We start from the raw sequence: 12,499 nt of genomic DNA on the forward strand, positions 1-12,499 counted from the left end.
AAACATTTTGAATGCATCGACAGCTTTAATACATAAGTGCATTCCAAAAACAGTATAAAGCTCTTGAGTCTTACAGTTTCACGATGTCGCTGATGATATATATACTGCATGAGGCGACGTGCACAGAGTCCATTCTCCATAGTGGGTTGCTTGGTCAAAGATGGGGGCTGGATGTTGTGCTGCTGCAAATGATGTCGCAATTGTTGCTGCTGTTGCTGAAGATGAGAACGCTGAACATGCTGGGGTAAAGACTGCAACAACTGCTGTTGCTGTTGCTGTTGCTGTTGCAATATCCTTTGTTGCTGAATAAAAGCCTGCAACTGCGCAGGAGGCCGCTGCAAGGATTCTTGCCTCTGAAACTGGGCAGCCAAAACAGTTTCGGTTGACCTCTGCATAATTTGCTGAGCTACTTGTTGTTGTATTCCATCTTCCTGTTTCACAGGCTTCAGCATTGGAGGTGGTTGCAGCATTTGGTCACTCTTTTCAAGTTTGGGAGACATAAGGACCTGACTAGGAAGCCGTTGTCCAAGGTGCTGTTGCCCTAGCTGCTGACCACTACCAGCATTTTGTTGTCCAGCAAGCTGCGGTCCACTTCCTGTGACTTGGATTTGTTGAGACGAAACCTGCTGTGGTGGTGTTTGCTGCAATTTTTGCTGTGAAGTTGGAGTTGACACACCTTGTTGCTGCCTCTGTTGAAGCTGCTGCTGCTGAGATGTTTGATCTTGATTAGACTCAAGCCGAGTTATTGAAGAGCCACTCTGTTGTGCTAAGGATGAACCATCCATAACAGAAGAACCCGACATGCTTATATTTCCAGATGAAAATGACATTGGCGATGCTGGAAGGCGCATAAAAGAATCAGTATTAGTACTTGCACTCCGCTGTAGCTGGGTGCCACCAGAGAGTGTTGAATTGGCGTCTGTAACTAAAGAACTTGTCCCCACACTTGGCCCTGAGTTTGCTCCACTGTTCAGAACTTGATTCATGTCACCGGCAACTTTTCCCAAATCAACCCTTCCAACTAAAGAATATCGTTGAGCCAAACTGCCAAAAGGTCCACTCAATTGCAAGTTGCCAGAATTCTGCTTGTGCTCGTTGGTAAAGTAAGCAATACCTGAACTAGAAGAGGCTGGTTGAGCTTGGCCTCCAGCCACCGGAGCCGGTGACGCCAACGGCGTCGCCGTTCGGTGGCTGGAATCCAGATAATTCTCCAATGCCAGCCCTGAACCACCACCCACCTCAACTCCTCCTCTCCTAAAGATGCAGATATTTCTAACCACCCATTGAAGTTTCTCCTCCTCCTAAAGCATCAACTCTTACCAACCAAACCCACTTGCCTGAATGCCAAAATAAATATATTATTGCAAAACCCCAATACATTGCTCTTGATAGAACATCCAATTTTACCTTCATATGTTTATTCTCTCTTCTAATTATCACTGCTCCAACAAAACAGCTTGAATTTCTTCATGGTTCATGTTTAAAATGATATTTACGGACACAAATTCAATGATGGGAACCACAATGACTGTATCTCTATCGTATAGAAAACCTACAATAAGCCTAATAAGTTAACTTGTAAACCAGAAAATATTTTACCTTTTTCTTACACCAGCTTATGTCACAGGCCCCAATTGAACCAATGCCGCAAATCCCCAAACACTGCAAAGATACTACACCACAAAATAAAAACCCGCCACAAAATTAGAACCCAGAAAAAGTTTTGATCTCGTCCATATCTAATAAGCCCACTACTTTCAAGCCTAATTCCTTTTACCCTTCAAAAGAAATATACCCATAACCTAGAAAAGAAAGGTTTCGTTTTATAAGACAACGTTACCCCGATTCTCTGCTAATCGCAGCTAAACAACATGCACTGCATTACCCATCTCTCAAAATAAAACTTCTTTCAATCCTCAAACCTGAAAAAAAATAGCAAATTTAATAAACTTGAAAAACATGAATCCACCAAATTGCTTCACATACTATTTATCTGGGTAGGCATTTTATACTTTTTCTGCTGTCAAAGAGTGATTTGAAGAATAGGAAAAAAATACTTAAAAGACTTAATAGAAGAAGAAACCAAGCAAATAAACAAACCCTCGGCCAGTCACACCCAAAAAAAAGATTCCCCAACCCACTAACCGAGATAGCGATAATTACACAACTGTACAACGAGAACAGCAACTAACCTGTAATCCGAGTTGAGATTTCTTGTCCTGCAAAGACCGCCCAATCTGAATGTTTCCTAGCTCGATTTTCCTCCCGTAAAGCTCAATAAACCGCGAATTAGAGAAAGAGGAATAAAAATTCTTTTAAAAAAATATCATTTGCTGTCATTCCCTCAGTAGCTACCCCAAAAAGACCACGGATTGACTGTTTTTACCCACTGGCTTTTTGGCTCTTCTTCCCCTCCTTTTGCACAGTAATCGCTGCGCGCACCTGCTGCAGCCAGTCAATACCCTATCGTCCCGGCTGCTCCCCGTTCATCTGTTACTACAGATTCCATCCAACCACTCTCGACCAGCCACGTGTCGGAATCTAGCTGGCCAGAGTGGACAACTCAGTGTAAACAATGATAGGCTGCGATGGACGGCTTAGATTAATCCGCGTAGAAATGAAAACAACGGGGTGAACGCGGGATCGAAATAACAAAAATCACTATGGTTAGATTGCGAGTTCGGTTTTAACCTGGGTTTAGATTTTAACCACGAGGCTTATTATAAATTTGAGCTCATCCAAACGGAACAGAATACAACGTTTTTAACGTTTATGAGATGAAAGATATTCTCTCGACGGTAGTGTTGTAAGATTAAGGTGAGAAAATATAATATTTAGTGTTCAAGGAAGATTTTAAAAATATATATAATATAGAAGTATTTGGTGTTTAAATTATTTAATTTAATTATAATATGATTTAAAATATTAATGTAAGATAAATTTATATGAATTGATAAAAAAATTATATTAGTTAAATTTAATATATTTATGTTATATAAAAAATTGGGAGTTTGTTTAAGAGTGTGATGGTTAAGTTGTGGTATTGTCATCAAGATTCAAATCCATGTTGTGTTATGTGATCATAGGCTATGCCTTCACTAATACAGTGTGCTTGTGGGTTCGCATTCATGTCACCTCATCACTTCATCGCTCCAATTGAAAAGTGTGGTGTGCTTATGGGTTGTGAACCACTACAGCATTCATGTCAGTGGTTTCATAGGCATTCATGGCACCTCATTGGTTCATCGCCACGGTTCAAAAGCATTTGATACAAGACAAGTTAAAAATCCAGTATTTACAAATCGAAGAAAAAAAATGATAGAAGGTTCTATGGTATTTTTGTATCAATAGTTTAAAATGATCCATCATCAAGAGGAACATGGTCTCATATGCCAAAAAAAAATAAAAAAATACACTTGCTAAATAAATTATTTCACATTAAACTATAAATTTGAGCTCATCCAAACACAGTAAAATAAAATAGATATTATGTGGATAATGGTTTTGGAAGACTAAGGTGGGAATCTATAAATATTAAACTTTAGTGAAAAAAGTAAGAAGATAAAAAAAATAATAACTTAGAAGTATTTCACATTTAATTTATTTAATTTGATACTAATATGATCTAAAATATTGGCATACAATAAATTTATATTAGTTGAATTTAATTTTTTTTATTTATGTGATAGAAAATTGTGTGTTGTTTTTGTTGTATTAATAGAACGATCTATCATCAAGGAGAATGAAAAAAAAATTACATTGTGTAAAAAGTAGAAATATTATGTCTTTAATATCTTACTTATCCCTATAGAATCTAAATAAATAATTAGAAATATTTATTTTATTTTAGAATTATACGTTTTCCTATAGAATATAAATAAATAATTAGAAATATTTATTTTATTTTAGAATTATATGTTTTCAAGTTCAATCAAGGGATGAGAAATGATTGTGTTGAATAATAGACAATGGTAATTTGCATTCCTAATGTGTTTATTCATTTGCTTGGTCAACACTTCTAGAAAAAATGTGGTTTAAGATTTGTTAGCTAGTGTGGAGGTTGCATGCTAATGTAACTAGTTGGCATCTTCCAATCACAAAGTAAATATCCTTGTAGGAGTGATTTAAACCTAACTCGACAAGTCCCTCGTGGTGTGGAGGTTGCATGCTAATGTAACTAGTTGGCATCTTGCAAAACATTGGTGCATGGACAAAAGATAATATAAAATTAATTTAAATATAAGTCGTCCAGATAAACACAAGTTTATTCACCATCAAGACAAATTTTATTGTTTGGCATTAGCCATCTTCAACTCCTAAGGAGGATGGAGAACAAAACAAAAATGATACATTTTGTATAGTTGGGAATCCATGCCTATCACTTTTTACCTATTGGGTGGTGGTAATAATGGAAGTAAATTTGATGAGTTTATCCTTTCAATATATAAAGTTATAAATTATCTTTAGTTTTATCAGTTTCAATATTGCTTCATTGGATGGTGGTGTTCAAGGAAGTAAACATGGTCAGCTCTTTTTCTCGATCTATTGAATGGTAGTAGTTGGAGAAACAAACTCAATAAACTACCCTTGCTTTCACTAGTTTCACTCATGATTAATTGGGTGGTGGTGGTTAAGGAAGTAAACCTAATGAGCTCCTTCTCTTAATCTATCGAATGTGGTGGTTGGAGAAGCAAACTTTTTAAAATTACCCCTACTTCAACTAGTTTCACTCTTGATCCATTAGGTGGTGATTGTTAAAGAAGTGAACATGATTAACTCCTCTCAATCTATTGAATAGTGATGGTTGGAGAGACAAACTTGAAAAACTACATATTCTTCCAGTAGTTTCACTCTTTATCCATTGTGTGGTTGGGAGTCGATACCTTTTTCTCTTGATATGTCGGTGCTTAAGGAAATGAAGTTGATGAGCTCCATCTTGATCCATCAAGCAATGGTTATTAGATAAGCAAGCTTAATAAATACCCCTTTGCCTCCACTAGCCCCCGGATTAGTTACTACCACAATTTTTTTTTCTTTTGATGAATATTTGTTTATAGATTGTTGCTCCCTTGGACTTGGATTAAGACTTTTTTAGTATGTTTGATTTTTCATTAGCTTTAATTGGTATGTGGAATTAAAACCTTTGATTATTTTAGAACATTGATACCTATATGACTATTGGAAGTGTTATTCCAAATACACTTATCTAGAAAAATTATAAATATTAATTTTGAATCATTTTACTTATTAAAGATATATTTTAGTTTACATTGGAGCTAGTTTATTTATTCACTACATGCATACATGGACACATGAAATTTAATTTTTAATTAAGAATTATTTTATTTGATATATATTGTTTACTTTACTTTTATTTCAATAGTAATTTTACTTTTGTGCGTAGACATTTAATTTTACCAATGGAAAAGTCATCATCTATTCTTTGTGTGGTTCTTTTGTTTTATATTAACTTTAAAAAGTGTTGTAATTGTCGTGAGTGTGAAGTAGGGTACCTGTAACTGTAACACAAACACTCAATAGATCATTAAAAGCATGGTTAGCAAATTGAAATCAAATGAAAGATAAACCATGGCAAAGCGACCTATCGCCTCCTAAGAGATGCGAGCGTGGATTTGCTCTCAGATCTAGATGAGTAATTCCAGTGACTTGACTACACCAAGATGGAGAATTTAAAATGATATGATGTGCAAGCTAGATGAATGCATGATTAGTCTAGATTGATCCAAGAAGTTAATTATGCTAATGATATGCATGATTATACTGAATGATAGATGTGATTAAGCTAGATGAGAGATTGATTATGCTATATGATTAAACAATTATGCTAGAAGACGATCAAATTAAGCTAGATCTAGGATGCAATAAATGATAACAATGCTAAACTAGAATGCTAGAAATGACATGCCTCTAATAGCAATGCTTGAGATGGGATCCTTTGTGCTCCAAGATGGGGGATATTTATAGGATTTACAAGGCCAAGGGTGAGGTGGTAGGAATCAACAGTCAAGATTGAATATGAAGATATCAAGGGTCAAATTGGAGGAGGTTGGAGAAGAGGTTGGAGGGAGGGACACTTGTCATCTCTGTGGTGACAAGTGTCAAGGAATCTTGCTCACAAGAGGGCGAGTGTCTAAGGGAAGAGACATGTGGCAAAAGTGTCATGTGTCTCAAGGGGAGAGTATCCAACCCATAGGAGGTTAGGATAAGGAGATTAGGATGTGCAAGAGGATAGGGTTAGTTAAACCTAGGATTAGGTGGAATGGGTTAGGTTAGGGGGTGGTTAGGTTAGGTGGTTAGAAGTTAGGACGCATATGGGGGATTTGAATTTAAAAATTCAAATAATAGGAAAAGGCTAATTAACTTTCAACAACTCATAAATTGATTTGTTTTAATTAATTAGGGGATTAGAATAAATGAATTAAATGGGGGGAGGATTAATTATTTTAGATTAATTAATCAAATGAGACTATTGAAATGAACTTATTAAATAAATCCTTAGATTTATTAATAAGTAGTTGAATGGGGAAATTAATCAAATTGCTAATGAACTGAATTAATTTGGGAAGGGGGAATAATTAAATTATTGCTTATTTAATTAATTATCTTCATACCATTTTTAGTTGTATACTGTGGACACTTAAAAATAATTACTTTTAATTATTTTTAATTCCTCACATAATTAATTAATTAATTATGTTATTTCAAATTCTCCTCAATATTAATTAAATATAATTAATATTGTTACTATAGTATGTGACTGATTTATTTAATAAATCAATCCCTTTCTTTGTTCTTCTAAAAAATTAAATCCCCACAAATCTTCCTTTTGGCTAATTAATTTCAATTAATTGATTAACCTGCATGATTCCTACAAATCATCTTCTTAATTCATCATTAACCTAATAAATTCTTCTAGAAACTCCCTAAACTCACTTAACCTTATTCTTCTAATTTTTAATCCCCTCCACTCCTTCTCTCTCCTAATCAAATCCTCCTACAACTTCTAATCCCACCTAACATTTCCTCTAATCCCTTCCTAATGAGTTGCTAGTGGCTAATTATCATGATTAGTCACAAAGTCAACCCCTTATCCCTTCCATCCAACCACCAGCTTTTAATGCTCTTTTCCTAGGTGAATGTGAGATTTTCAAAATCTCACAATCCTCTAGGCATCTCCTCTCCCGAGGAATTTTTAATTCCTTCTTATTCCTCTAATCCCCATGATCACCCTTTTTTGGAGAATTTTTAATTCCTCCTCTCCACTCTTCAAGGAATGTCACATCCCTTGCTCCTCTCAAGGCACATTGGGATGTCTTCCCAATGCACCTTGCTCTACTCTTCCCAATGCACCTTGAGGAGTGTGGAGACAAGAAATGTCTTTAAGACGTATCTCTCAGTCTCCACACCCTCTCTTGGACCTTGTGTGGGCTCACAAGCAATCTTAGCCCTCCGTCTTGGATCCATCCCAACCATCCATTCCTCCTCTCCTCTTTCTATAAATCGAGGACTCCATCCCTTCATTGATCATCTCCAAGTTCAGTAATTTGATGCTGCCCTTTTGAGCCTAGGAAATCATCTTAGCAAGCAAGAGGAGAGTCATTTTGTCCAAATCATATTTCATCCACACTTAACCATTTTTTCCATATCATCCTCCTAGAATCCATTTCATATTGTGCACAACATTGGAGAGTCGTCCACATCAATCAAGCAAGAGGAGCACATCAAGTGGAGCATCATTCAAGAGTGCCTTCACTTCATCAAGCTCCATTCGAAGGAGAAGGTATTGGTTTGTGAGGTATCCGAAGGGGAAGGTATTGCTTTGTGAGGTATATGCATTTCATTCTTGTTTTAAGCATTTTAAATTATGTCTTTGGATTTCATGTGATTATATGTTTGATCTACATATTTGTTATCTAATCCACCTCACAAGTCTTTTCCCCTCTTCATTATGGCACGCCCGGTGGGACCCACGTCCTTGAATTTAACCTTCTTTTGCAAATTTTTGTGAGTTTTTGTCGCAAGTTCCGCTTCAGCACGAAAATTTGTACGAGTTCCTATCTAACATTGAATGACTTTGTTTCTTTTGTCGTATAGGCCACCAAGAAAACTCGTACGAGTTGGGATTTGTCATACGAGTCGGTATAATAATTCGTACAAGTTTCTATTTACTCATATAAAAACAAAGAATCTTTTTTTAGCAGTTTTTTTGTCCTTTGTACTGAAACTCGTACGAATTTATGTCTTACGTAGTACGAGTTTTGTGTTCTGTCGTATGGTTGTTTTGGGTTTATCGTACGAGCTGGTGGAATAACTCGTACGAGTTGCTGTTTCTGTTTACTCGTATAAAAAACAAAGAGTTTTTTTTTAGCAGTTTTATATATGGAATATAGTCAAATTTCAGGGCTTTTGCAGGATCAGGATTTTTTGGATGTTTTGACAGTCTAACAAGTGTTTGCAAATCTCATTTGTCAAATGATTCGTCAATCAAATCTACGCTTGTCAAAGACTTCATTTTGAAACTACTAACCAAGTGGTGTTGCAGGTTGCCTTAGAGATTTGATTAAATTGTGTGTTTTTTGTTTTTAGGCACTTAGGCTTAATTAGGGGGATAAATGAATCATTGTAGTTTGTGTTTGTGGAAAGTGTGAAAGTAAGAGAGTATGCTCTTGTCTATCTAGACAATCAAAAATCCAGACCTTTGGCACTTTTCTATCTGTTTAGCGCGACTGTCTGCAAATCTGCTCTGTTAAATTTAAGAATTAAAAATTTATTCTATTTTTTCGCCATATCTGTTTTATCTTCACTCTGTTTTCCTCCAAACTTCACTAGATCCCCCACATTGCCATTTTGCACATTTCCTTCCTAGGGGACCTTATCCCAAAATCCCACATTCCTCTATTTTTAGGGTTTGCCATAACTCCTTCCACTTTTACCTAATCACCTCCAAATTTTTCCACATTGTCTATCTCCAATTTCTGCTTCGTTGTCCCTCTTTGACAATTTTTTCCATTCCTTCACCTCTCCTCCAAAATCCCCATTTTATGTTTGCCTATCCCTTGGAAAGTGGCAAAAACCTAGTCAAACCCCATTTACCCATCAAAGCTTCCTCCAAATCCACATTTGTCATTAGTAAAAATGTTTTTATTCATGTTTTTCTACTTATTCCCAAAAATTCAAAAAAAATAATATTTTTGTCATTTTGTTGTCTTTTGCACGACGCTTGTTGAAGACTCCATTTTTTAAACTACTAATCAAGTTGTTTTGCAGGTTGCCTAGCTGATTCAACCAAATATTGTGCATTTATTTAAATTAGGCACCTAGATATTAATTAAAATGGAATGACCATTATCTTATGTGTTTTTAAGAAAAGCGTAAAGGTAGGAGAGTATGCTCTCGTCTTACTAGACGATCAGAAATCGAGACCCTCCAACCTTTTCTTGTTTGATTGTGTGTTTACCTCTAGCGGGCCTGCCCTCCCAACTTGCTCTTTGAGAAGGTAAAAGGGGAACAACCCAAGTGAGTACACCCGGACCTGGGGTTCCCAACTCACTATAATAAATAGGCCATTGACTACGAAAGGGTCAATGGTTGGGGCTATATGAGAGTTCACTCTCACATTGGATGCTTAGTAAGATCCTAGAGATATCAACTATGCTTGTGTGACTACTAAGTTCTTGGTGTTTCGTTGGGCTATAGGCCTCAATTGCGCTTGCGCAACTTCGAAGGGTAGCTCCTAATGGGAAGACTTACTAAACACCTTGTTCATAGTGGCCAAAAACCTTCTAGTCATTGGTGCAGGAGGTCGGACCTCTGAAGTCGCCCATATTTTTACGACCCTTAGTAGAGACACAAAGTTCGCCATGAGGAGTTTTCATGGGAATTGATGCTTGGCTACCCCAAGAAGTGAGTGTCGTGGAGGGGAGCTAGTGGGGTCAAGCATCTGAGTGTCTACTCTAGGTAAGCGTAGCTGGGAAACTGATTGGGATCCAATGACTATTGTCCTTGCTAGCCTTAAGAATGTTGTATATGAGCATGAGTGTCTTTGATATAGTATGCATTTGATCATTGTGTTTGCTTTGTTTGATACATACTTGCCGAGAGAAGACTAAAAACAACTCACTGTCCCCAAACACTTTGCAAAAACATTTGTTAAGACACAAACAAATTGTCCAAGTCATTACCCACACAAAGTCCAAAATTGCGTCAAAACTTTGTTCGTCCCATGTTTCATAAGTCCAAGAGAGAAGCTAAGAGTTCATCCTCTCCATCAACATTCAAGTTCGTCCTTTGAAACACCTACTATCGTCCAAATCAGGGTGGTCGTATCCCTTCATACAACTTGCCATTCGAATCAATCCTCCATTAAGTCATGTTCATGCCAAAGACAATCTAGTCATCAAGTTTCTTCTAAGCCATCACTGTCATACCTCCTCCATCAATCATCCTCAAATTTCTCAAAGACTTAGCACATCAAATCAATCTCCCTCCACTATCAAATCAATTATCAAAATTCAAATCCAATCATCCTCTAATCCAATTTAACCTCGCGTTAAGGTTACATGCCTTGTGAAATTCCATTTAGACCTCATCATCAATCAATTGGCTCTCGTGCTTGAAGGGGAATCCTCTCCAAGTACCTTTTGCCTAATACTTTTGAGTCGATTAAGACTCTTAACTCATGTCTTTACTTTGCTTAGGGTCATTAGTCAACCCTTGGTATAAGAGAGGTTTTTTAATCATCAATCCAAGGTCTAAATTCTACACAACTTGGCCATCACCTTGCTTGTGGTTACATCCACCACCTAAAATTCTCGTCCAAGGACTAAGGTGTCAAATCCTAATCAAATCCGGGCTCCAATCCAAGAACCATACCAATCAACAAAATCCCTTGTCATAAAAGACAAAATCTAAAATTCCACAAATATCTTGCTAAGTCCTTTCATCACAAATTTCCCCCTCCAAACTTTTCCAAGGTTATTCATGTATGGTCACAACTCGATCCCAAAAGAGAAAGATGGCTAAACAACAATATGGCATGCCAGACATTAATGTCTTATACGAAGATCCCACGCAAGAACCTACACAAAGTGGGCAACCTAGCAATCAAGATCAAAGCCAAAATCCTAACATGGTTAGCCAAGATGAACTCTCTCTGGAAGTGCAAACTTTCCTAGCGGATTCTTATAACCAAGAGATGATGGAAAAGTTTATTCAACACAATCATACTGCACTTCTGAAAACTCTCATCGAGAGTGGAGCTCAACTTCCTTTTGAATTTAATAGATCCACTCTCGCCCAACAACCACAAGGAAACCTCGCTCCCACACAAAGTGTTGCACCTATTATTCAGACTCAATCAATTGCAACCCCATCAATCATCCAAGCTCAATCAATGCCACCCGCGACACCTCCCACCATGGTCTCCATCTCACCTTCTTCCTCCTTACCATCTATACCACTATCACATCCGATCTCATCTATTCTCCAACACACTTCTATACCACCTCCTTCCGTTCAACCACCTATTTCTATTCCACAAACTTCCCTTCCCGCCAACAATGTCGCAAGTTATCTTGGTCGTACTCAATGTCATCACAACAGTTTGCGAACCGCAACCAGCTATCACACAAATCCCTGCGCCATCGGTCTTCACATCCCACATTCTCGCCTCCTCATCATATCAATATATTGGTGGTGGTGCACCTTCTTTGGCTCATCCAATTCTCGGGGCAAATACAATTCATCATTATCAAAGTCCACAACAAGACCTCATCAAAGAAATTCAAGACATGAAAAATATCATCAAGGACATGAAAGAAAGGACTAATAAAAGAAAAACTTACTCGTTCGAAGAGTTTTGCCCTTGTCCTTACGACCCATCTATATCAGTTGCACTCTACCCCTCGGGATTTGAGATCCCCAAATTCACCAAGTATGAAGGCAAAGGAGACCCCCGCCACCATGTTCGAGAATTCCACATCTTATGCCAAGAAGTCTCCTATAGTGACCTTTATCTTCGCAAACTCTTTCCCAAGAGTCTCACGGGAGACGCCCTGACATGGTTCTCATCTCTACCAGGAGGTTCCATTGTCTCCTTTCCAGACTTGGCAGAAAAATTTGTGGTCCACTATGCTTACAACATGGTTAATGATGTTTATATGATGGACCTATGCAATACAAAACAAAGGCCCGGAGAAACCTTCACCAATTTCCTACAAAGATGGCGACATCTTATCAAAAAATTATAGTGGGACATGCCAAAACAACATCAAATTGAGCTATTTCAAAAGAACTTGGTGCCTGAACTTTTGAGACCCTTAATATTTCAATGTATCAAATCCTTCCAAAAATTAACCGATAAGGGCCTCACCCTCAAACGTGTCTTGATGGAGGAAGGAACCTTGAAACATTACCAGAAGTTGACACAAAGTTCTCCCTCTTATCATAACGACAGGCCAAAATTCTGGTCTAAAAACAA

The 12,499-nt window shown here is 37.3% G+C and overlaps 1 protein-coding gene across 3 annotated transcripts in view; it reads right to left on the minus strand.

The window, feature by feature from the left end:
* Positions 1-2,441, minus strand: part of LOC131074005 (probable transcriptional regulator SLK2) — a 33,024-nt gene extending 30,583 nt beyond the window's left edge. The window contains exons 1-4 of one of the 3 annotated variants that reach the window (XM_058010563.2): positions 2,193-2,441; positions 1,841-1,922; positions 1,600-1,673; positions 75-1,337 (exon numbers count right to left, since the gene is read on the minus strand). In XM_058010563.2, coding sequence (XP_057866546.1) covers positions 75-986 — 912 coding nt within the window. In that variant the 5' untranslated portion in view covers positions 987-1,337; positions 1,600-1,673; positions 1,841-1,922; positions 2,193-2,441. Of the gene's footprint in view, positions 1-74; positions 1,338-1,599; positions 1,674-1,840; positions 1,923-2,012; positions 2,086-2,192 lie in introns of those variants that run through there. The other 2 variants (XM_058010564.2, XM_058010565.2) reach the window with 2 other exon arrangements.
* Between the last annotated feature and the right edge of the window lie 10,058 nt (positions 2,442-12,499).

Source organism: Cryptomeria japonica, chromosome 9 (assembly GCF_030272615.1).
Source record: "Cryptomeria japonica chromosome 9, Sugi_1.0, whole genome shotgun sequence".
Lineage (NCBI taxonomy): Eukaryota > Viridiplantae > Streptophyta > Pinopsida > Cupressales > Cupressaceae > Cryptomeria > Cryptomeria japonica.